This window comes from Corythoichthys intestinalis, chromosome 10 (genome assembly GCF_030265065.1).
Source record: "Corythoichthys intestinalis isolate RoL2023-P3 chromosome 10, ASM3026506v1, whole genome shotgun sequence".
Lineage (NCBI taxonomy): Eukaryota > Metazoa > Chordata > Actinopteri > Syngnathiformes > Syngnathidae > Corythoichthys > Corythoichthys intestinalis.
In genome coordinates this window covers 15327339-15353522 of record NC_080404.1, presented here as the reverse complement: position 1 = coordinate 15353522, position 26184 = coordinate 15327339, and the positions used below count along the sequence as shown (strand labels likewise).

General features: G+C 40.8%; 1 protein-coding gene across 1 annotated transcript; it reads left to right on the top strand.

Moving 5' to 3' along the window:
- On the top strand, nt 1-25512 carry nolc1 (nucleolar and coiled-body phosphoprotein 1). The gene is made up of 14 exons (XM_057848938.1): nt 1-141; nt 399-454; nt 4691-4815; nt 4891-5006; nt 5090-5198; nt 6153-6268; nt 12521-12632; nt 15301-15429; nt 15490-15573; nt 15644-15751; nt 15896-18091; nt 24161-24282; nt 24363-24446; nt 24525-25512. Exons 1-14 carry the CDS (start codon nt 31-33, stop codon nt 24681-24683), a joined length of 3627 nt encoding a protein of 1208 aa, XP_057704921.1. The 5' UTR covers nt 1-30; the 3' UTR covers nt 24684-25512.
- Nucleotides 25513-26184: the final 672 nt, after the last annotated feature.

Sequence of the window (26184 nt, the reverse complement as noted above, 5' to 3'; positions counted from 1 at the left end):
TCACTTCCCTCCATTTCAGCGTGGTTAAAGATGGCGGAGCCAAAGTCTGTGCCGAGTGATTTGTACAAATGTGTGTACTCGTTTCTGCTGGAGAACAAGTTCACCAAGGCGGCTCAGCAGTTTGTCAAGCAGGTTAAAGTGGTAAGTGTATCACGGTTTCAGGTAGTTGGACTGACAACCTCTTGAAATTTTGATGGTTGCGTGACACTATGAGTTTACTAGCAGACCCTTGTGCGTATGTGGGCAGTTAGCACGTGGATTAACCTAGCCCCAACCTGCCTACGGGATTTCGCTCATTTAATTCGGAATTAATTTACGTCATTTTCTTATAAACTGGATTAGTGCAGCGAACCAGACTCGTGGAATTCACTCGCTGCTGTATTTGTATTATGTACTAGAGTCCACAGGATCCAAATGAAGAACGTCTTCTCAACATCTACGACTTCTGGGTGAAGTAAGTTGTTTGTTTTTTTTTCATCAAAGATCCTGCTTTTGGGGTGTTCGCATTGCATAGGTTTATACAATATGGATTTATTATTCAATTTATGTTCTTAAAAACACTTTGACAATGTTTTGAAATTGAACTAGAATACGTGTTTTCTAGTACAGTTTATCTAATATCTTAAGTAATGTTCGTTGTGACTGTGTATTGCAAACTACGAGCCCTGAACAAAAGTATTGGCACCCTTAGCCTAATACTTGGTAGCACAATTTTTAGACAAAATAAATGCGAACAACCGCTTCCAGTATTCATCAATGAGTTTCTTACAACGCTCTGCCATAGACATTACCACTATTGACTAGGCATGTGCCGGTATGAGATTTTCACGGTACGATAACCGTGAGCAAAAATACAGCGGTTTCACGGTATCACGGTATTGCAATTATAGCTCCAAAATTTTGAGATGTATGGGTTTTAAAAAAAAAAAAAAAAAATTCCATTGAACAGGATTTTTTTTCAAATCATATTTGCAAATTGGAACATTAATATAATGTGAAAATAAATAAACAAAAAATAACAAATATTTTATATAAAATTAAAATAAATAGAACCTAGACTATACCCACAGCCACAGCTCAAGTTGCTCAATATTAAGAGTAAGAACAAAATAATTGCTATAAAGAGTAAAAAGACTTCTAAATAAAATTAAAAATATATACTGTATGACTTTTTTTGAGGGGGGGAAGCTCAAGTGAAGTTTCGCCATTTTCAGCCACTTTGTCAACTCTAGTCTACATGATGCCATGCCTTTGTGTTAAAAAGAACAAATAATTCATAAGTTAATAAGTTAGTTAAAAATGTATACTTTAGTTTTATAAATTAGTTAAAATGTAAATATTGTTGAGGAAAGGTTTCATCTAAAAAAAAAAAAAAAGTGAGGAGTGAGACTTCCTTTCACAATTAGCGATCTTTGACGCGATTCTTTTTCTTTCCCCCCTTCATTCAAGCTTGTCTCTCACTCAGCGGCTGTAAGACATAAAACCTCGACGAAGCTGGTCTCCCAGCTTAGCCTAGGCTAACATTCGTCTTTGTAAGTTTTAGTTAGTTTGTATATTGAATTTGAAAGGAAAATGTGCGTTTTGTTTTTGGCGAACTTTTTAATGGTGCTACTGATATCCTGTTGAACCTAATCACACGTGGAAAAATACAATTGTACAACGTTTTAAATGTATTCATTTTTATATTTCGCCACGATTTGAGAGCTCAATAAGTTGAAGAAAAGTACGCCTTGTGTTTGGAGGATTTGTTTTTGGGTTTGCTGGCTGTTTAGCAGAATAGCATCACTGACACTCACGGCAACAAACGGGAAGGGGTGAGCGCTGCCGCACCAAGCCACTTCGGCTGCATTTTGGCACATGAAAAATAGCGAATACCGTACTAAGGTATGACGGAAAATTTCAGTGGTTTTGAAACCGCGACGTTTTCACACCACGGTAAACCGTGAAACCGGTAACCGGCACATGTCTACTATTGACGTGTCACTTCGTCATTCTTTGCGCGACGCCTTATCAAAGGGGGCCGAGCTTGATTTAATAGTGGCCGAAGACTGCACACGCTTATGTCTGATTTAAGCTTGGATTTACTTACGATTGGATTTAACTACGAATGCTGTACCGCATACAAACAGGAAGGATTGTCTTCAGGAGTGATTTGTTCGAGGATTCAAGGTAAATATTATATTTTTCGTACCATGCATGCGTGATTGAAGCATTTATTCGCAGGAATTTTCTTCTTTGTTTACACATGGAAGCGACTAATTTTTGTAACTGACTAGCCTCATAGTTTACTTTAAACCAACAATCGGGACTGTTTTACATCCATACCTAAAAAGAATTCAGGGATTTAAGCATTTATTCACAAGAATGTTCGCCACTAAAGCGCCTTTAATGCCAGGCGGCCGCTAGGCTCATTCATTAACATAGTAGCTTTGTACTTCGTTAATATACGTAAAATAAACGCTAACTGCACGGTTTCTTTGCTTTTAACCAAGAATCGAGACTTTTTTACGTCCGTATCTATTAAGAATTTGGGGATTTAAGCATTTGTTCACAAGAATTTTCGTCAGAATAGCTCCTGTTACGCCAGGCGGCCACTAGCCTCATTCGCTAACAGCATATAGTATATAATGATAATAAAGGGCTATTCTATAATAAGTTGTAATTGTATATAGAATTTATTAATAATCTATTTACATATTATTTATATTTGATTCTGCATGTTTTCCTCAAGTATTAAGTTTCTGATGTTAAATTGAGTGATTTATTAGCTGTTGAAAACTTACATTAAATACATTTTTTAAAAAGTTGCTATTTTGGTCAGAAACTTATATACGTTAAATATTGCTATTGATCCTGAAAATATAGGTGATTATCTCTATTTTTGTGCCTCAAGTGTAAAATCTGAGACGTTTATAGCCATTTTGTGTTATACTTATATGAAAAATAATCGGGATTTTATAAGGGAACGACTTTGAATTTTTTTAAGCCGCTGCTCATGGAGACTCGTGTATATGGCTAAGGTTGGTGCCTGTTTTGGTTTTAGGTCGGTAGCAGCTTTGGTTTTGTAAATATGAATTTGAAGTTTTTGCAAACAGGCCCCCACGAATCGGCCCCGTTTCCATTGTCATGTCAATAGGTTATGAAGTCTGTGGCTCTGCTGAGTCAACTTTAATCCTTTTTAACTGGCTGCAAGTGTAATTTAGTTATTGCCACCACCTGTTATGTGTCACAGGTAAGGAACAGGTGCTAATTAACCAAATTAGAGAAGCATCACATGATTTTTCAAAGGGTGCAAATTAGAGATGTGATCGGGTCCGATCACGTCATTTTCAAAGTATCGGCAAAAAAATATCGGGCACGCCTTTTTTTAATATATATATATATATATATTTTTTTATTAAATTGTTTTCTAATTGTATTTAACGTTACAAACATTATATGTTACACTCATCCAGAGTCTTTCGTTTTGGCTTAAGGTAGGTTTATCAAATTTATCCCGATAATGGCGGTAATTAATTTTTTAAAAAAATGTATCACGTTAAATTATTTAACTCAATTAATGCATGCGCTGCACGACCCACTCACGCATTGTCGCGCTCAATCTGTAATGGCGCCGTTTTACCTATATAGAGAGCTAAAAGGCAGCGTAAAATGTGTAGAGTGAATTTTGGAAGCCTTTGGAGCCTTTTTTTAATTGGTTAAAGCCTTACAATCCCTCTCCCTACGATTAGAAATATCGTGGGAAGCAATATGGGGAAGCAAGGTAGTAATTGATCTTTTCTTAACACCCTATGTTATTTCCCAACGCAGAGAAGAATATATCAATTGGTAGCACTACGCACAGTCATGGTTCCACTTCCCATCATGCACTTGGGCATGGATACAGTCTCATTTACTGAAAGCTCAACAAATACACTAGATGGCAATATTTAGTCACAATATACAAACTCACATTTGTCCTTTAAGAATTAAAGAATTAAGAATTAGAATTAAATTTAAGAATTAAAAGTCTTTCTATCCGCGGAACCCTCTCACAGAAAGAATGTTAATAATGTAAATGCCATCTTCAGGATTTGTCATAAATAAATACAGTACTTATGTACTGTATGTTCAATGTATACATTCGTCCGAGTTTTATTCATTTTTTTCTTAATGCATTGCCAAAATGTATATGATCGGGAAAAATTATTGGGAATGATTGGAATTGAATCGGGAGCGAAAAAAAGCAATCGGATCGGGAAATATCGGGATCGGCAGATACTCAAACTAAAACGATCGGGATCGGATGGGGAGCAAAAAAACATGATTGGAACAACCCTAGTGCAAATATTTTCTTTTGTTTTTTTTTCATTGCAAGCAAATAAATGAAGATATCACTACCAAAGCATTTGTAAGTGCAATCATTTTCTGGGAGTAATTGAGCATTATCTTGCAGAATTGCAGGGGTGCCAATACTTCTGGCCTGCAGTGTATGTCATTAAAAATGTCCTTTTAAAGCAAATGTTTGCCCTAATGTGAGAGGTTCTTTATTATTTTGTAATATTGTCGTTTTGTGGATAAAGTATTTTGATGACAAAAATATCATGTTGGTATATTACTATAAAAAAAAAAAATAATTGACCTTAGTTTTTTTTAGTTTTGTTCATTTTGGACCAGTTTTGCATGAAACTTTATATCTGAATGTACTTAGATCACCTCAAGCTCGAAAACGCAAAACGATTGCTAACCAGAAAGTTGGAGGCTCAGTAGCCAAGAAGGCCAAAGTCAGTCAGAAGGACGAATCTGCTGCCAAAGTCAAAAAGGCGACCCCAGCTGGTAGTATAACTGCAATATTTGGATTGTTCGATTGACGTTTTGAAATCATTATCAGACTGTTTTCCTTTTCAACAGCCAAAGCGGCACCTATTAAGGCACCTGTGACTAAACCTGTGGCCGCAAACGCTGCATCTAGCAGTAGCGAAGAATCGAGTGATTCTGAAGAAGAAAAGAAGGCTCCTCCTACCAAGGTAGCAGTCTCTCCTTAATTAACAAACATTTTGGTGGTGGTTTTTAATCATAAAAAGTGTTGTTGTTTTTTTTGCTAATCTAGATTCCTGCAAAGCCTGCAGCAGCTGTTATTGGAACAAGAAAGAAAGACAGCAGCTCCAGCAGTGAGGAATCTGACTCTGAGGAGGAGCAGACCACCAAAGCCCCTTTGCGTGAGCAGCAGCCCTTTCAATTTTTGTCTTAGTCTTTTTGGATGAAAATTCTTTTCAGTGTAGTCATGTGAAAATGTTTTTGCCTTCGTCTAATTTTAGTCGACAGTTACTCAATGTTTTTTTAGTTTTAGTTAAAAAACAAAGGTTTCCAACAATTTCCAATGAACAGACTAGGAAAATATTGTAACATCCAGAAGGGCAACGCCAACTTTGTGATGATAATACAAAGCAGGAAAAGCAGTACATTACTTTCAATTAAACCTACCTAGAAGCCACAAACTTAATGTTTAAAAAAAAAAAAAAAAAAAAGTACAATTGTCCGAGCGTTTAACATCCTCCAGAAGACCAGAAAAGCCAAGTTGCTCTGCTTTAGACTGGCCAGTGTTTTGAGAGGTCGCTTGCCATTCTGAAGCTAATGCTCACGCGGTGCTAAACTGACACTATGATTACATTTAGCGTCTGATTATCACTTAGCACAGACCTTTAAAGGGTAAAGCAACATTGCATATTCTCGCCGATATAAAAAAGCAAATCTTAAGTGTTTCCAAACAAGCAAGATGGAGCAGCGCAGCCTAGGTTGAGACGCATCCTAAACTCCAGTGAGGAGGGAGAGGCGCAGCATTTCTCACATAAGTGATACGAGCCAAACACTGCCACGATGCAAGCTGACGTACTCCACGTACAATATCAAAATGTCACGCATTGTGAACACATGACAGAAACGATGTTGCATTTTAGTCTTGTCAGACGAAAACTGGCATTCTTCTCGTTATGTTCTAGTCTCCCAAGTCTCCCACGTTTTTAGCTCATCAGTCATGAAAAAATTGTTCTTCGACCAAATATTTTCATTATCGTCATTGTTGACAAAAACAACGCTGTACGTGAGTGCTCTGGGCCTTTCATAACCCACTACATTCTAATGAATGAATGACCATATTTCCATATGAATGACAGAGGCAGCAGCAGCAGCCGCCGCAAAGCCTAAAGCTCCAGTGCCTGCTACAGGAGCTAAGGATAAACAAGAGAGCAGCAGTGAAGAAAGTTCCTCTGAGGACGACGAACCAGCCAAGGTGAACAAATTGGCATCTACAGTGGTACCTCGACATACGATCTTTTCGACATCCGACATAAATTTTGGCTCACCATTTGTTTCTACATCCGACCACACGCTCGAAATACGACAACATGACAGCACGCAAACGAACGCACGGCGGATTTTGTTGTGTGAAAAATAAAGACGCACCGATACTAGTATCGGCAGGGGGCGCTGATCCGGCCCGAAATGGTGGTATCGGTATCGGCGAGTATCAACAAAGACGGCGCCGATACCATTTACCGGTTTATCATTTATTATAACATTTGACAGCAGCCGTTTTTTTCCTCCTGGCACTCACTACGTTGTCTCTGTGTTGTGTGATGACACGTGAACACCAAGCAGCTATCACTATTGGCCTGCTCCAGACCAATGAGAGCGGGCCAATAGCCTCTCTGACCAATGACAAGGGCGCTTTTTCATATGGAGGAAAAATAAACCAGGAGAAATGGCGGCGGTCAGGAAATATTTCAAAATAGAAATCCCGTCGATTAAAATCAATGGCTGCATGCAAGATTTGCGGCCTGAAAGTTTCGAGATGTGGAGTTGCATCAGCCATTTTCAATACCTCGAACCTGATAAAACATTTGAAGACGAAACATGAACGAACACGACGAGTTTGAGCCTGGAAGAGCAGGACTGCTCTCCAGAGGAAGGGCGCTGGAACGGAGCAACAATCTCTGGTCAGTTCACTACGTCTACTTTTCTTTTATTGTCTTTTACTGAAAGAAATGCCGCAGTAATTTGGGAACTGTTTCCAAAGTAGGGTTGCCACCTTTCAGAAATTGAAATAAGGGACCCCCCCCCCCCCCCCCCCCCCCCGAAAAAAAGGCTAATAGAGAGACGGGATGCTGTGGTCAATTATTATTACTTATAATTGTTAGCGTCCGCAAATGCGGAAACAAGGTTGAACCTCGAAGCAGACAACAAGCGAGGGATACGTACAAGGGTTTAATGATTGCAAACAAAAAATAACACGCGATCGCGGGATAGTAGAGATAACAAAAGGAGTCCGTGACAGCAGGTCGACGGAGCTCAATGCTACAAACTCGAAGGTTAACTAAGACGATAGGCAGCGAGCCAAAAAGCCAAAATAAAAACACTCAAATACCTGCACAGGGTAGAGGTTACAAACGAGAGCAGCACACTAACAGAAAAAACCCAATGCAAGGGCGTAACAAGCAAATGTAGCGAGACTATAGTGTGAGATGTCAAATGGCGATCAGCAAGACAAATATCTCGGTAGCCTTCTCTGAGATCACCCATGCTTAAATGCTGCGTTGATGAGCCTGCATTGCATTCAGGTGCGACGTCAGGAACGCCCCCACTTAGGGCTGGGCGATATGGCCTTAGGTACGTATCACGATAAATTGAGCAGATTTACCTCGATAACGATAAATAACGATAAATTCGCCCAAGCAAACTGTTTTATAATTTGAAAATTTGAATCAATGCATGGAATACAAATTAAGTTTCTCGTTAAATTTATTTACCAGCTTTCAATTTAACAATTGCACATGCAGTCTAAACATTAAGTATTAAAAAAAACCTTGTAAACAATAAGAATTCTTGTGTGAACATTTATAACAGCTTGTATGACTTGAAAAATATCATCACTTGAATTTCATTAAATTCATTCCGCATTGTTATACACTAGATAGTGGCATACGTTTAGATATTTAGAATAAATACAAATACGACACATCCACCCGCCCCCCAGAAATTATACTTAATTAAAAAATAAAATGTTTCGCAAACCTTTCCTTTCTTTTATTCGGCTCAATTATTTACATCTTATGATTTTGGAAATCCTTACAGTATGCAATAAATAATATTCCTGTTCCCAAGCACTGTGCTTACTTTACTGTAATTTTTACAAAAAATAAACAATACATAGTTACTCCCCGTCATCTAGGACGAGCCACTTACAAGACTAGCACTGTCGTGTATTACAAATACTGCTTTGAACACATCTTCACAGACAAAAGCAATGACACAGGCTTAAAGAGGTCAACTTTAATTGTGTAAATCACACTTAATGACGACACGATCCCCTGGTTGAAATAGACGACATCCACTTAATTCTATTGAAGATATGTAATGCTGAGGCAATTTGTCAACTTTACTTTTAAAAAGAAACGTGCACTGTTTATCCAGTAGATGGGGCTCTTGCAGTGTGTCAAACAGTGATTCAATTTAGGGCAATTGTCTTAAAAGTGGTTCATTGTTTCAGAAAGCCTAGGTTTTTCCATCCCTATCTGGAACCCGTCAAGAGTTTACTTAATGTTGGGTGAAAGTTTGGCGAAGCTAACTTAAGCCCGACTTCATCCCGTTTACTTGTAGCGTTAGCCGCTAGCGTTAGCTGCTAGCGTTAGCCTACCGGGCTTCTGTTTGATTGGCTTCCTGAAAACCATGTGACTCCAAACGTAAACACACTGTCTGCTTTCTTAAAGGGGAATAAACATAGCCGAACAACACAGAGTCAAAGCGGGATGAAAAGACAATATTTTCTTCTTTTATTAAATTACCGAATTTACCAACATGGTCAAAATTACGTCGGTCATCGTGAAGAATTTCGGTAACGGTAAATTTTCGGTTTACCGCCCTGCTCTACCCCCACTACCAGCCCAGCAACAAAACACAATCTAACCAGCAGCAGAATGTGACAATAATTTCATGAAAGTTGCACTGTTTGGACTTTGAGAGGTTTAAAAAAGTTTATTCAGTTCATTCAGAGTTTATTATTATTATGAATTTACTTTTACTTTCTTACTGTTGGGCTAGTATTATACATGTTTTATTAATTTCACAAATGTAGCACTATTTTGGCTTTTGAGAGCCAAAGGTTTATTCAACTATTGTCTACTAGGGTTTAGTGTACTTTTTCCTATTTTGCAAAGGTATGCAACAGCCTGACAAAGCCTTGATAGGAATGATTTCACATCCACTTTCGTAGCTCTTTCGGGGGAAAAAAATACTGTGTGTGTGTGTGTGTGTGTGTGTGTGTGTGTGTGTGTGTGTGTGTGTGTGTGTGTGTGTATATAAGGGCTGTCAAACGATTAAAATTTTTAATCGAGTTAATTACAGCTTAAAAATTGTAATTAATCGCAATTCAAACCATCTATAAAATATGCCATATTTTTCTGTAAATTATATATATATTCTATAAAATAAATTGTTGGAATGGAAAGATAAGACACAAGATGGATATATACAGTGGGGAGAACAAGTATTTGATACACTGCCAATGGGAAAACCCATTGGCAGTGTATCAAATACTTGTTCTCCCCACTGTACATTCAACATACGGTACATAAGGACTGTAGTGGGCATTTCACTCTGTCATTTGAATCTGTCTATGCTGTCCTCACTCCGAAGCGTCTACTTTTTCCAAAGCTAGACAGCTAGTGAACGACGCCTTAATAATCAGACTTCTTCCTTTTTCATCTGATTTATTAATAAAATAGCCTCAAACCATTGTCCTCTTTAGACCGTCATAAAACTACAAAAATAAAAGTACACAAGCATTGCATTAGCGACAACGTTAGCTTAGCACGCTATACAGATTCACTAAACATAAACAAAAAGCGTCTCATACAAAAAATAGAACATTTCGCTTACTAACATATGTACATTCTTTACAACAACCATACTTACGGACAAATCTTGTCCAAGGATCATATAAGCGCAACATTACAACGTAGGCGTCAGCCCGAGACGACGTGCAGCCATATAGAACTGACAAGAAAAAAATAAACCATGTCGCAAAGCGACCACAAGAGTTCGCTGTTAGACAGCACAAAAAGCCTTGCTGTAAACTTACCAAAAGGCAGAATACTGTCTGAGCGGGACATGTGCGTTAATTGCGTCAAATATTTTAACGTGATTAATTTTTTTTTTAAATTACCGCGGTTTAACGCGATAATTTTGACAGCCCTAATATATACATATAAACGGGGTGGTATCGGTATGGTATCTGTATCGGCTGATACTGCACAGCCAGGTATCGGGGCCAAAAAATGGTGTCGGTGCAACACTAGTGAGAAATTAACACAGGTTTCAAAAAGTTGGAACAGTTTGTGAAATGAGGAAAAAGCGATGCTTACCTTTAAATTGAAAATGCAAATTATAGAAAAATATGAGCGTGGGGTGCGCATCCGTGAACTGGGTTAACGACTGCTCCACGGTCCTCTTCCGACCACCGTTCGCCAGTCTTTATAAGTTAAGGTGACATTTATTATTGTGGCAACATCGCCAAGGAAATCACCAGCTTCGTCACGTTTTTATCATTTATTTAAAGAGTATTACATCACCTGGGGAAATGCTAATATTCCATCATTTATCCATAAACGCATGACTTTTGGATTCATATCATGCCACTTCGTGTAATTACACACATCGCAACCCCAAGAAAATGATAGAAATTTGGATCTATTGTCAAGCTAAAACGACCGGGGCCCGAGATCCCCGAAACTAGCAGATTGTGTGCGTGACGTCACAGCTAGGAAACGCAATGCTTAGTACTGAATAGCGGCGATGATGGCAATTTTGTTTCTAGATGCTGCAACGAATCCGACGTAACTAACGTTTTTCTAATAGTGACGAGGAAAGTTATGAGCCTTTCTTTGGTGTTTTGGGTTATCAATTTGAGCCCAAACGAAAGCCAATGCAGCCTAATGAAACGATCATTGAGGGGAGCAATCACACTGATGAAACACCGGCAACCGATCATGTGGGAAACACCAAATGGTTTGTTTTGCATTTCTTTTTGTGAAGCTGATAAACCGTGACCACAAAATAAAGTAATATATAGAATAATAGTCATTTATTGAGCTATCATAGGTTTTCGCTCTGCCAACAAATATGAATGGGATTAAAGGATTTGTTGTATATATTTTACGAGCGATAATTTATACATGTGTCCAGTCCTATATCCAATGCATGATATGTTTTTTATTATAAAAGAGTACTCACTCTGGCCATTTTGAGCTTGGCTGCTCCCCTCCTTTGCTTTGCCTGGGGTGGAGGGGTGGTCTCATCAGTGTCTGTCATCGTCCTCTTTCTTGATATCTCGGGACATTTATGTGGCTGCGCGTGTATGGTGGGCACCGCATCTGCTTTCAGCAGCAATTTCTTAGCAAAACCTGATTTAATTAGTCCATAGTTCGAATAGTTTTCAGGTGTAAAATGCACACCACACACAACCGTGCCGGAGGCTCTGTCTGCAAAATTAGCCCTCTTTACACGGACGAACTTTACCCATTGTCTGCGTAGTCCAGCTGTTTTTCTCGCATTCGGGAATTCATGGGTACTACATTGCACAAATGGCTATTCGTACACCACATCGCACGACAGGTTTGAACCATTTTAGCAATTTTTTTTGGTTGTGGATAAAACACGAACGCAACTCTCTTGTCGATAAACAACGATGGCACCTGCCTCGACCTTTTGTTTCCTGGCTGTGACGTCTCAGCCCCATTCAGCTGTTTCCGGGCTACATTCAGAAATGTTAGTAATTTTCGATCTATTTTCGATATTTACCACATAACGTTTCTATTGATATCTCACAGCCCCTTAGTATTATAATTGTCTTTAAAAAAGTATCCAACACAAAACACCCATTGTCCTTCGCAGTTGACTGTGCTCTCTACCGCACTGACCTACCTCACTGTGACGTCAGCCCCGCGGTGCGTTCAGGTCCAGCAAAAAGTGTCCGCCACATTAAAATCAGATTCGTGACATTATTGACAGGAATAATTATTAATTATTATTATTATATTTTTCTGACTTTTATTTATCGACTTATTTGTTTTGCTATGTTTAATTGCCATTTGTATTAGTACCAGCAGTATTTATTAAGGATTTAGTGTAGGTTTTTGGGCTTTGGAACAAATTAATGGAATTATAATGTATTCCTATGGGAAAATCCTGCTCGAAATACGACCATTTCGACTTACAAACAAGGTCCTGGAACGAATTAACTTCGTATGTAGAGGTACCACTGTATTACCTAGCATTTAGTTTAATACTGTGAAAAATGAATAACTTAAGAGACTTGGTAATGATTGTTGCCTTATTCCAAATGACTTTATCCGCAAATTTCGATGACATTAACACTTCATACTTTGCTTTTTAGCCACAGGTACAAATTAAATCATAAATGTAGTGTTCTTTTTTTTTTTTTTTTTTTTTTTTGTAAGAGGATCAATCGCATTTTTTTTCTTTGCAGGCCCCCGTAAAACCTGTCCAAGTGAAAACCACCCCACTTCCAGCTGCAGAGTCCAGCAGTGAAGACTCGTCTTCTGAAGATGAAGCTCCGCCCAGCAAGAAACCTAAAACGGGTGTTTATTTTAAAATTCATTTCATGTCCTTGCAGTGGTTCCAAGAAATACTTCCAATTACGGCAGTCATCAGCAAATTTGCTTGCAGTTGACTTCCTCCTCCTTTCACAAAAGCAGGACGATGAAAGGACAGAACAACTCAATATTATTCTGTTTGGTGGGAAATTGTTCAGCTCTTTATAGACTAATCCAAGCAAAACAACCGGAAGTACCCCATCCGCCATTGCTGGGGTGTGCCGCCCGCAGCGCACACAGCCAGCAGATGCTAGAATTGTCAACATTGAAAAACGGGATCGTCCTGTATTTGGAAACAAAAGTGTGCTTCCCCTATTAAGCTTACAAGGGACGCACTCTGTCCTGTATAATCATGAAAATCGAAAATGGTGTTTTATTTGTAGAACAAACGAATAATGGTATGGTGGTTTTCAAGAATATGTAAGGGAACGCATTGCCCTCCTCTCCTGTTTTCTGACCAATGAGCTGACAGAACAATGAAAACCCTGCTCATCTCTTTGGTCAAGGTACTGTGGGTCAATATGGAATCGGAAGACAACATATACCCCTTTCCCACTGGCCAAAAAACCCGTGTCAACCCACTAGCAATCGGCTTTTGGTGGCAGTGGGAAAGGTGCAGCGACCCGCCTCGACCCGTGTCAATCAACCCGCCAAGCGACCTGCGTTAAAATTACCTCGGCTCTGATCGTCATGCAGTGAGAAAGCGAAACCCCGGGTCAACAGTCAACACCCTAATCTACGTGGTGACGTTGGCTCTTACGTGATGCGTCATAACAACATGCCAGTCGCCTCCCATTTAACACGCCCCACAACCGTAGTTACGTCGATGCTAACAACAAAGCTAGTAGAAGAAGAATTCACGTCGCCTACGTTGCCTCAGCACAAGCAGAGTGTTGATCCTTTGCTACATTTCGACCTTTTTGAGGGCAGTAAAAAGCATGAAAACAGAGAACACAAACGGAAAGGAGGCTTCCATAATGCTCTGCATTGTTTACTTCCTTGAACTGAATGAATTCGGTCGCACTTGTCGACGTTGATCTTAGCGTGGTGACGTCACGTAACCTTACGCACGGCTGAGGAGGGGTGGGGGGGTTAGACGGGTGGGAAAAAAAGACAGCTTTTTTTTGTCAATGGGAAAGGTGCCAAATGCCAATTGCTAGTGGGTTGCATCGGCTTGGAAAAAACGCGCGTTGACCCACTAGTTTCAGTGGGAGAGGGGCAATAGAGATAAGTTTGAGGGAAGCCTGAGTAAAAGCATGTTCAAAAATAATCTTTTTTTTTTTTTTAATTCTTCTTCCCTGTGTACTTTATTTTCACTATTTTGTATTATATTTTTGGTTTCTTTCCAGCGTTGTTTTTGGCAGCCATTTTAAATTTCCTCTTGGTGTTTTGGATGAAAATATTTATTAATCTTAGACATATTATAGTCACTTCAAAATGTGTTTGTCTTCATCTAGTTTTAGTCAACGAAAGCTCATACAAATTTTGTGTAGTTGTAGTCTACAATTCTCAAAATGTGTTAGTCTATAAACTTTAAATTTTACTCCATGAATAAATAAAAGGTGTTCAACAATTTCGAATGAACATGACAGGCGAGCACGTTACTGTAGAGTCTACAAGGATGTCACCATTTTCATGATAACACTCGGCAGGAAAATGGCACATTATTTGCAAATAATTAAACTCACCTGGACGCCACAAACTGTATGTAAAATGTTTTCCAAGTGTTTAAGACAGTCACCGTGCTAAATGCTAACGCAAATGCTATGCTAACACCAAGTTAGTTTGGTGTGTGATGATCACTCAGCACAGACCTTTGAAGGCTAAAGCAACATTGCATATCTAGCCAAGATAAGGCAAAACTAACCAAGCAGCACCTGAAACATATTTCACAGAATGGGCACTGAGTAAAAGTGTGTATGCACGTCACATGTGTGACACAACCAAACACTGCTGAATGCGTTCTAGCTACACATACAAAAAGAAAACATTTATTATGAATTGATGATGGAAACTATGGCAAATTTTCATCTTTCTCGTGTCAGACGATAACTGGCATCCATATCGTATTTTAGTCTCCCAAGACAAGTTTTCAGCACGACATCATCATGAAAAAAATAGTTGACAAAATATTTTCGTCATCATTGACAAAAACAACACTGGTTGTGTCAATTTCGTTTCATATGTATATATTAATAAAACACAAACAAAAAAATTATAATGAAAACCCTAGCAGCAGCTAACGTTACTGTTTACATTGACTGACGCTGGGCTGCTACTGAGGTGTGTTAACACTCCAGTAATGGTGGTCACCACTAGAGAGCGACGTCCACAAATCTCTACTCAGATTAGTCTATACTAAGATATTGTATTTTTATCAAATCACAACCCATGTATCGAATCGGCCTCATGGCACGTATTCACGCCCTTTGTAGAACTGTCCTTGCTTGTTTTGATGTCCACACGTTGAGAACTGAACTGAAAATAGCTGGAAGTCCTTATGTTCTGAAGAGACCACATGAGATAATGTAAACAAGAAGAGGCAAACAATCTTGTCATTCCACTTATTTGCTCTGTTAGTCATTGTCTTTGAAATTGTTCTTAATATTTTGATTGAAATTGTTCTTAATATTTTGAGTTTTTATCTCAACAGGAACATACAGTGCAGTCCCACCTCCGGCTTGCATACAGAAAGCTACAGCAGCAGCCAGTAATGCCAAGAGCAACGACTCTGACAGTAGTGACGACAGCAGTGATGAGGACGAAGGGAAGAAAGCCGCTGGTAAGACTAAGTAAAGAATAAATCTTTTTGTTGAGAGTCTAACAATACTGTTTTATGCAGTAAAACCTGCACCCGCAAAGACTCCTCCTCCTAAACCTGGTGTGAAGAAGCCTGATGCAAAGAAGTCCAGTTCAGAGAGCTCAGGTAGAAAACATTATACTAGGTCGGTGTCAAACAATACATTGCCTTTTTTTTTTTATTATTTCCCTTTTAGATTCAAGTTCAGATGAAGAAGAGGTAAAAACAAATCCAGCCAAGGTCACACCAGCTAAAGCAGTCCCAGTTAAACCGGCACCCACAAAAAAAGATTCCTCAAGCTCAGGCAAGAGAAATTATTGGCTTGCTTGCTTATTTTCTTTGTGAAACGTGACTCATTTGCTAGTGGACCTGACCTATTGGAATGTCTAGTTAGTACTAGTACTGATGTACATTCAGTGCTTTTAACAATTATTTAACGCACATTCAGACAGCAGCTCAGAAGATGACGCTCCAGCAAAGCCTGTCGCTAAACCTGCTGCACCATCTGCGGCTTCAAAGAAGGAAGCTGCCAAAGCCAAGCCAGTTGTTGCGAAGGCTGCTGTTCCTGCCACTAAGATTGCCGCCAAAGAAAGCAGCTCAGACTCCGATGACTCGTCATCTGATGATGAAGCAGTAAAGACAAAGCCAGCGCCGGCTAAACCTGCCACCCCGGCTTCTCAGCATGCAACGCCTGGCGGAAAGTCTTCTGTGGCGGCAGCAGCAGCTCAAAGCAGTTCAGATTCTGACTCTTCGTCTGAGGATGACGAGCCTCCAAAGCCTGTTGCTAAGGTCGCTGCTCCACCAAAGACTGCACCTGCTACAAAAGAAAGCAGCTCTGAGTCTGGGTCTTCATCTGAAGATGACACGCCGGCACCCGCAAAACCCGCGACCCCAGCTTCAAAAGCCAAGCCGGCACCCGCAAAACCCGCAACGCCAGCTTCAAAAGCGGTTCCTCCTGTTGCAAAGGCAGCAGCAAAGAGCAGCTCTGAGTCTGAGTCTTCATCTGAAGATGAAGCGCCCGCAAAACCCACGACGCCAGCTTCAAATGCCAAGCCGGCACCCGCAAAACCCGCGACGCCTGCTTCAAAAGCCAAGCCGGCACCCGCAAAACCCGCGACGCCAGCTTCAAAAGCCAAGCCGGCACCCGCAAAACCCGCGACGCCAGCTTCAAAAGCGGTTCCTCCTGTTGCGAAGGCAGCAGCAAAGAGCAGCTCTGAGTCTGAGTCTTCATCTGAAGATGAAGCGCCCGCAAAACCCATGACGCCAGCTTCAAAAGCCAAGCCGGCACCCGCAAAACCCGCGACGCCAGCTTCAAAAGCCAAGCCGGCACCCGCAAAACCCGCGACGCCAGCTTCAAAAGCCAAGCCGGCACCCGCAAAACCCGCGACGCCAGCTTCAAAAGCGGCTCCTCCTGTAGCAAAGGCAGCAGCAAAGAGCAGCTCTGAGTCTGAGTCTTCATCTGAAGATGAAGCGCCCGCAAAACCCACAACGCCAGCTTTAAAAGCCAAGCCGGCACCTGCAAAACCCTCGACGCCAGCTTCAAAAGCAGCTCCTCCTGTGGCAAAGGCAGCAGCAAAGAGCAGCTCTGAGTCGGAGTCTTCATCTGAAGATGAAGCACAAGCCAAGGCACCCATAAGTAAACCTTCCACCCCTGCTGCTAAGGCTGCAACTGCCACCAAGGCCGCGGTAGCTGCAGAAAGCAGTTCCGACTCAGATTCGTCATCTGAAGAGGACGAACCAGTCAAAGCAAAGCCTGCAGTTGCGAAAACCGCTACTCCAGCTTCAAAGGCCCCAGTAGCAAAAGCGGCTGCTCCCGCTAAGCCAGAGAGCAGCTCTGAGTCAGATTCTTCATCTGAGGATGAAGAGCCTGCTAAGTCGGCTACCAGTAAACCTTCCACTCCTGCTGCAAAGGCCACTGTCCCTGCTACTGCTCCTGCTGAAAGTAGTTCAGACTCTGATTCTTCATCTGAAGAAGAAAACGTGACAGCAAAACAAGTAGCGGCTAAGGCGGCCACCCCAGCGGCTAAGGCAGCAGCTAAGGCGGCCACCCCAGCGGCTAAGGCAGCAGCTAAGGCGGCCACCCCAGCGGCTAAGGCAGCAGCTAAGGCGGCCACCCCGGCGGCTAAGGCCGCCCCGGCAGCAGCAGAAAGCAGCTCTGAATCTGACTCTTCATCCGAGGAAGAAGCTGAACCTCCGAAAGCCAAACCTGCTGCAACAAAAGCGGCTGCTCCGGCAAAGGCTGCAGCAGAGAGCAGTTCAGACTCTGACTCTTCCGAAGACGACGCCCAAGTTGAGGCTAAACCTGTAGTCAAGAAACCTACCGAGACGGCTGCTAAAGCGGCAGCTCCACAAACAAAACCAGCGAAGAAGGCAGAGGAGAGTGGTTCCGACTCATCTGACAGCTCGGACTCTGAAACACAATCTAACACCCCGGCCAATGCTGCTGTCGCCAATGGGAAAGCTCCCAAAGCTGCATCATCTAAACCCGCAGAGCCATCTTCCAGTGATAGCAGTTCAGAAGAGGAGGCCACTGTGAAAAGTTCTACACCTGCTCAATCCACAAAGGCAGCTAAAGCCAAAGACTGCAGTAGCTCCTCAGACAGCTCCGATGATGATGAGGCTGCCACCACCCCCAAGGCGAACGGTAAGTTAAGACATCCGAGACTTGAAGTGCCTATGACAGCAAAAGGCATGTTTATTTCATATTTCACGCAGTATTCTATGTTCTTTAATGAAATGGACTGCATGGATGTGTGTGGAAGCGATCGATATATTTATTCAATTTTTTTAATCCCGCGCTATTAAAATAAGTGACTTCCTGGATTGACGAAGAATGCGAATGTGATGTTAGCGGGCTAATCATCTTCAGTAAACGGCCAATACTACAGTATGTTGAACGACTGCAGATTCAGCTGATTTTACTGATTATTTCGTTTTTCGCATCACGCCAGCCTAATGTGCTGCAGGCTTCTGTTGCTGCACCAAAAAGTGGCTGGTGAGCTTTTTTTGGGTTTCAATAAGTTCCCGTTCACCTCGGATAATGGCCAAAACAAGTCCGAACACTGTGGGACCATTGGACTGACAAGGAAGTGAGTAAGCTACGTGTTTTATATTATGTCAAATACTGGGATCATGGCACACGTTTTAATAAGGAGGTGGCTTGCATTTTGTGGGTGACAATGCTCCTTGTCCACCAAGAATGCCACTCGACCAGCGGCTTGTCACACACCATTGTCTCTTCCACCCCCTCGGTCCTATTCGCATGCCCGCAGAGAATGCGGTTTCCTCGGCCGGTTTGGCTGGCCGATCCAGCCCGTTCTGTCCTATTTGCGTGCCCGCCGAGAACACTCTTTCCTCGGCTTGGCCACGAGCAGCCCCCAGCTCTGACGTCGGCCAGTTTGTTGACCGATCCAGCCAGCTCGGTCCTATTCGCGTGCACGCCAAGATTGCGCTTTTCCTCTGCTTGGCCACGTGCAGCCTCCCCGCTCGGACGTCGGCCGGTTTGTCCACCGAGAAAGGGCTATTTTTGGCGTTCATTCCCTGCTAGCACTACTGCCAGCCCGCCATGGCCGCAGCAGAACGATGAGCCGTAACTTGCTCGCCGCCGGGGGCTGGCCGATCGGTGAAGACAATCAACCCTGCCGCCATGTGTGACATGAGTCAGGGTAGTTTTGTGTGATTTTTCATTTTCGAAAGGCAAGAATAAGACTTGTAAAACCTGCTCAGTTTGGGTTAGCATGTCGGCTAGCTGCCACGGTTCCTGTTTTGATTACACCCTTTCCTCAGTCTCTGAAGCCGGGGCAGGGAAATGACAAAAGCTGGACTAACTCCGGTGGCATAAAATACCGTTCAGGAGGGGAAGTCGGCAGTTTTGACCATTATGCAGTAATTTTGCCCTGTCGTACTGAATAAATGCATTTGTAATATTTCATATTACATTTAGCACAATACTGTTATTTGTCACGACCATAGGGCTGGGCGATATGGCCTTAAGTGCGCATTAGGGCTGGGCGATATTGCCTTAAGTACGTATCACGATAAATTGAGCAGATTTACCTCGATAACGATAAATGACGATAAATTCGCCCAAGCAAACTGTTATATAATTTGAAAATTTGAATCAATGCATGGAATACAAATTAAGTTTTTCGTTAAATTTATTTACCAGCTTTCAATTTAACAATTGCACATGCAGTCTAAACATTAAGTATTAAAAAAATCTTGTAAACAATAAGAATTCTTGTGTGAACATTTATAACAGCTTGTATGACTTGAAAAATATCATCACTTGAATTTCATTAAATTCATTCCGCATTATTATACACTAGATAGTGGCATACGTTTAGATATTTAGAATAGATACAAATACGACACATCCACCCGCCCCCCAGAAATTATACTTAATTAAAAAATAAAATGTTTCACAAACCTTTCCTTTCTTTTATTCGGCTCAATTATTTACATCTTATGATTTTGGAAATCCTTACAGTATGCAATAAATAGTATTCCTGTTCCCAAACACTGTGCTTACTGTACTGTAATTTTTACAAAAAATAAACAATACATAGTTACTCCCTGCCATCTAGGACGAGCCACTTACAAGACTAGCACTGTCGTGTATTACAAATACTGCTTTGAACACATCTTCACAGACAAAAGCAATGACACAGGCTTAAAGAGGTCAACTTTAATTGTGTAAATCACACTTAATGACGACACGATCTCCTGGTTGAAATAGACGACATCCACTTAATTCTATTGAAGATATGTAATACTGAGGCAATTTGTCAACTTTACTTTTAAAAAGAAACGTGCACTGTTTATCCAGTAGATGGGGCTCTTGCAGTGTGTCAAACAGTGATTCAATTTAGGGCAATTGTCTTAAAAGTGGTTCATTGTTTCAGAAAGCCTCGGTTTTTCCATCCCTATCTGGAACCCGTCAAGAGTTTACTTAATGTCGGGTGAAAGTTTGGCGAAGCTAACTTAAGCCCGACTTCATCCCGTTTACTTGTAGCGTTAGCTGCTAGCGTTAGCAACTAGCATTAGCCTACCGGGCTTCTGTTTGATTGGCTTCCTGAAAACCATGTGTCTCCTAACGTAAGCACACTCTGCTTTCTTAAAGGGGAATGAACATAGCCGAACAACACAGAGTCAAAGCGGGATGAAAAGACTATATTTTCTTTTATTAAATTACCGAATTTACCGACATGGTCAAAATTACGTCGGTCATCGTGAAGAATTTCGGTAAAGGTAAATTTTCGGTTTACCGCCCTGCTCTAGTGCGCATCACTGTAAATTAAGTAGGTTATGTAATTTGAAAATCTGAATCAATGCATGAAATACAAATTAACCGTTTCTCGTTAATTTCTTTACGAGCTTTCAATTTAACAATAGTACATGCCGTCTAAACATTAAGTATATAAAAAATCTTGTAAACAATAAGAATTCAAGTACTGCATGAACATTTATAACTGCTTGTATGACTTGAACAATGTATATTATAAAAATCAATACGACGACTGCAAACATGTCATTGTAACAAAAATTGCAGCTTGAACAGTAAACTTCAAACAACTTATTGCTAATGGTAGCTGTGACATATCGTAATTACTCAACACAAGTTTTTGCTTCAAGGTTTCAGGTTTTTATCTTACCAGAGCCTATTTTTTTAATACATGCACCCCCCACGCAGACACACATTAAAGCTATATAGCTCTTACCCCAATGAAACATTCAAGATTTTATATTGGCAGTAATGAGCAAGCACATACAGAAAAATAGCTGTGGCCATTAAACGGTCACTGTTGGATTATACTGTTGGAATATAATTTATGATGAATGCATTACCATATTAAAAGATATTAAAGAAATTACACACAGAGATACAAAATAACACGACATATTAATTGCTAGATGCAGTTAGTACACAATCCTCTCATTAAAGAACATACGACATGAGAAAAAAAGTCTTAAATGGCATTATTATGTGAATTAGAATCATATTTTGAGACGATTCGACTATATACAACAATTTGGCAAAGCGCAGATGACAAGAAATTAGTCTTTTAATCAGCTGATTAGCCACGCCTACCATCATAGGGCTTTAGCGTCCCCAACAGGTGGATGACGTCAGTGGTAGACTGGGCTCATCGGTTTTACTATTCAGCCCATTGAGGGGGAATTATTCAGAACGAGGAAAACGCGACGAAGAGAACCGCAAAACGTCATTGTTTCAGTCTCTCTACTCCTATATTTTTACAGGATATTCTTTTTATCCAAGTATTTATCCCCAATAGCTATATAAATGGCTTGAGAAGGACCAGTCAGCCTGTCGAGGGGGAACTATTCAGAACGAGGAAAACGCGACGAAGAGAGCCGCAAAACGTCATTGTTTCAGTCTCTCTACTCCTATATTTTTACAGGATATTCTTTTTATCCAAGTATTTATCCCCAATAGCTATATAAATGGCTTGAGAAGGACCAGTCAGCCTGTCGAGGGGGAACTATTCAGAACGAGGAAAACGCGACGAAGAGAGCCGCAAAACGTCATTGTTTCAGTCTCTCTACTTCAATATTTTTACTGGATATTCTTTTTATCCAAGTATTTATCCCCAATAGCTATATAAATGGCTTGAGAAGGACCAGTCAGCCCGTCGAGGGGGAACTTTTCACAACGAGGAAAACGCGACGAAGAGACCTGCAAAATGTCATTGTTTCTGTCTCTTCAATATTTTTACAAGATATTCTTTTTATCCAATTATTTTCCCCAATTGCTAAATAAACGGCATGGTCATGACACAAATAACAGTCTTGTGCTAAATGGAATATGAAATAATAAAAATGCATTTATTCAGGACGACATGGCAAAATTACTCAATAATGGTCAAAACTGTCGACTTCACCTTTACTGTCGCACCTCCCGAACGACATTTTATGACACCTAAATCGGACATACTGTATGTAATTTCCCTTCGCCGGCTTCGGAGAATGTAAACAAACCAAAAGGCGTGACAGCTAGCCGACATGCTAACCTGAGCCGAGTGATGTTTCAAAGTCTTCGAAGCGGAAAATCACACATAACTCCTCTGGATTATTTGACATGATGACTGAGTTGTCGATTGTCTTTGCGGATCGGCAAACCGCCCGGCGGAGAGCAATTTACAGTTTGTTCCCCGGAGGAGGGTGGCTGCAGTTGTTGTGCAGCTAATGTGCACGAGGAGAGCTTTTTACATGCCTATCAATGATCAAACGTAAGTAGTCCTTTATTTAAAGAAAGTTTGTAGTGTTTACTTTGTAATAGCTGTATTAATATTTGACATAATACTAAACAAGATGTTTACTCACTTCCTCCTAAGTCCAATGGTCCCACTGTAGTCGGGCTTGTTTTGGCCAGTATCCACGGTGAATGGGAACCTTTTGAAACTCCAAAAAGGCGCATACGCCTCTCCCTCATACAGAATGATTTTTCTGCAGCCGTTTGGCTGGCGTGATGCGAAAAATAAACGTATTAATCCGCAAAATCAGCTGAATCCTTCGTCCTCATACACAACAGTACTCTGTATAGTGAAGAGGACGTCTTCTACTGTACACGTCACAGCGCCCTCCTCCTCAATGCAAGACCGAAGCCGGAAGTCACTAATTTTCATGGCGCGGGATTCAAAAAAACTAAATAAATATAGCGATCACTTCCACACACATCCAAGCGGTCCATATCATTCAGGAGCATAAAATACCGTGTGTATTATGAAATAAACATGCTTTTTCGTGTCACATGCACTTTAAGTTCAGCCCTTTCGACAATGTTAGAACCGCTATCCAACGCATCACGTTCATTTGTAGCTGCTGTTAGCCGTTAGCGTTAGCCTGTGGCCTAGCTACCAGTAGAAAGCACTGAAAACACACGCTCCTGAAATGGTGAGAACCAGGGAGGAAAGTGGGCGAAAGCCCTACTGAAGGCCGCCAAGAGTCTACTTAATGTCTGGTGAAAGTTTGGCGAAGCTCCCTTAAGCCCGACTCATCGTGTTTTCTTGTAGCGTTAGCCGCTAGCGTTAGCCTACCGGGCTTCTGTTTGTTTGGATTTCCTGATAATCAGGTAACTTCATACGTAAGCACACTGACTGCTTTCTTAAAGGGGAATGAACATAGCCGAACAACAGTCAATGCGGGATGAAAAGACTATATTTTCTTGTTTTATTAAATTATCGAATTTACCGACATGGTCAAAATTACGTCTGTTATCGTGAAGAATTTCGGTAACGGTAAATTTTCGGTGTACCGCCCAGCTTTACATGACCATACCATTTACTGAGCAATTGGGGGAAAATACTTGGATAGAAAGAATATCCTGTAAAAATATCGGAGTAGAGAGATCGAAACATGACATTTTGCTGCTCTCTGTCGTATTATCCTCGTTCTGAATCTTCCCCCTCAATGGGCGGAATTCTAAATAAGATGAAATCCTGACCCTGCTGACGTCATCATCCAGCTGGGGATGCTAGAATGCTATAATGACAGGCGGGTTTAAACGGCAGATTAAAAGACAAATTTCTCGTCATCTGCGCTTTGCCAAATTGTTGTATATAGTCAAATCATCTCAAAATAGGATTCTAATTCACATAATAATGCTATTTATAATTTTTTATTTTTTATGCTGTCACAGGCACTTTAAGGCGAAGTTATGACTGACAAATGATTTCCTTCTGAATTGACGTAGGTACCAATGGCAAGAAAAAAGCTAAAAAGTCACAGGAAACTACAGAGGAAGTGACGCAAAAACATACTCCCAAAAACAAAAAAGCAACTACAACACCTCAAACATTTCCCAAAACCAAGAAGGTAGAGTAACCCCTTTATAGAAACACACTTGAGGGTTGTTTTAAACACTTGATTCCTGACACTTTCACTTGCGCTTACAGTCTTCAAATGTTCCTTTCCGGAGAATAAGGGAAGAAGATGTTGCGGTGGATCCCCGCCTCGCAGACAATTCTTTTGATGCTAAGGTAAGCTCAAGAACCAGTGAAATGTGTCCTGCTCATTTGTCCCTCTTTCTGTAAAATGGATGTAATCCTTGTTTTCAGATGGGCTCTAATGGCGACTGGGGCCAGAAAGCCAACGACGTTCTCCGTTTTACTAAAGGCAAATCCTTTCGCCACGAAAAGACCAAGAAGAAGAGGGGAAGCTACCGGGGCGGTGCCATAAACATGGCAGTCAACTCCATCAAGTTTGACAGTGATTGAAGAGCCCGATCTCTCACTTGCCTCAGCCTGAACTGTACATCACCTGTGTGGCACGGACCTCCCGGAACTTTGATAGACAGTATACTTTGAAAGGTTTTCATCAGGGATTCATTGTCAAAGACACAAGGATGCCTAATGACTGCTCTTAGCCACAAGGTGTCTTAAGGCCATGAATCCATCCTTAGAGAAACGGAAACTACGTGGATATATATATATATAATCAGTAAGGCTTTTTTTTTTTAATTTTTTTTTTTTTTTATGAAATACAAAAAGGATTGCGGAGAGCCAGGCCATAATGTGAGCATTGGTGAGTTTGTACTTGTTAAAAAATTTAGTAGAGGACTTACATATGTTTTATAGTGTATATTTATTGTTCCATTTCATTTAGGCCCTTGTGTATTTTCAATGTTCCTTACAAGCCATTTTGTGTTAACTTTTACGTAAAGCCTTTTCGTTTTGTTTGTTAGAAATGTTAGTTGCCTAATGGTTGAACATGTTACTGTTGGGATTTCAAGTTTTTTTGATCACCTCTCATGTTCTGTTGCCACCAGGAGGCGCAGTAACAACACGAATAAAAGCAATGCTAACAGGATTTTCAACCAGGTTCTAGCATTTTTAGATTATTCAAAAGTGGAGTAAAGACGTGTTTAATCAGGCGCATTGAATGTCCCAATCATGCCATATCAAATTTCCTCAAGGCATTTTTTTTTTTTTTTTTTTTTGGTCATATCTCCCAACAAGTTGTACATCTGCATGGTTTCTGTACATTAGTCTTTGAAGGTTTAATTAAATCATTGAGATTTCTAATGTTGATTGTGATTATTTTAATACAAAATGAAAGAGTAAAGCCTTCTTCAAATTTCAACATTCTTTGTGTGTGATCTACGACTAAATTTCTCAAGTCAGGAATTGTGTACATTTCAGCCTCTTCCTAATAGCACGTGTCCATTCAATATGGAATACTACACCCAGCGTTTTTGTTTTTTTTTTTAAACCGAGGATCTTGCCCTAATACGTCGGGAAAGAATAATTACGTCCACACCAGCACGCTTGCAGAAAAAGAAAAGCTTCCACAGTCAACCGCATTCATTAATTTTTAAGTACATTCATAACAATGCGCGAGAAATAATTGTACTACCCCCCATCCCTCCCATTTGTTCTTCAATATGAAGCACTACAAGAGTTTGTAAATACAGTGGTACCTCTACATACGAAGTTATTTCGTTCCAGGACCTTGTTTGTAAGTCAAAATGGTCGTATGTTAAGTGGGATTTTTCCCATAAGAATACATTATAATTCCATTAATAGCAGTGGTAGCCAACGCCGGTCCTTGAGGGCCCCTACCCAGCTTGTTTTCCATGTCTCCCTCCTCCAATACACCTGACTCAAATAATCAGGATCATTATCAGGATCCTGCAGAGCTTACTGATGAGCTGATCATTGATTCAGGTGTTTTAAAGGAGGGAGACATGGAAAACATGCTGGCTAGGGGCCCTCGAGG

Bases quoted from the DNA above. Each gene is read 5' to 3' on its own strand.
- nolc1 (XM_057848938.1), top strand. From the start codon at position 31: ATGGCGGAGCCAAAGTCTGTGCCGAGTGATTTGTACAAATGTGTGTAC. The intron at 5,199-6,152 runs GTGAGCAGCAGC...TATGAATGACAG, and splicing joins GACCACCAAAGCCCCTTTGC to AGGCAGCAGCAGCAGCCGCC. The intron at 6,269-12,520 runs GTGAACAAATTG...TTTTCTTTGCAG, and splicing joins AGGACGACGAACCAGCCAAG to GCCCCCGTAAAACCTGTCCA.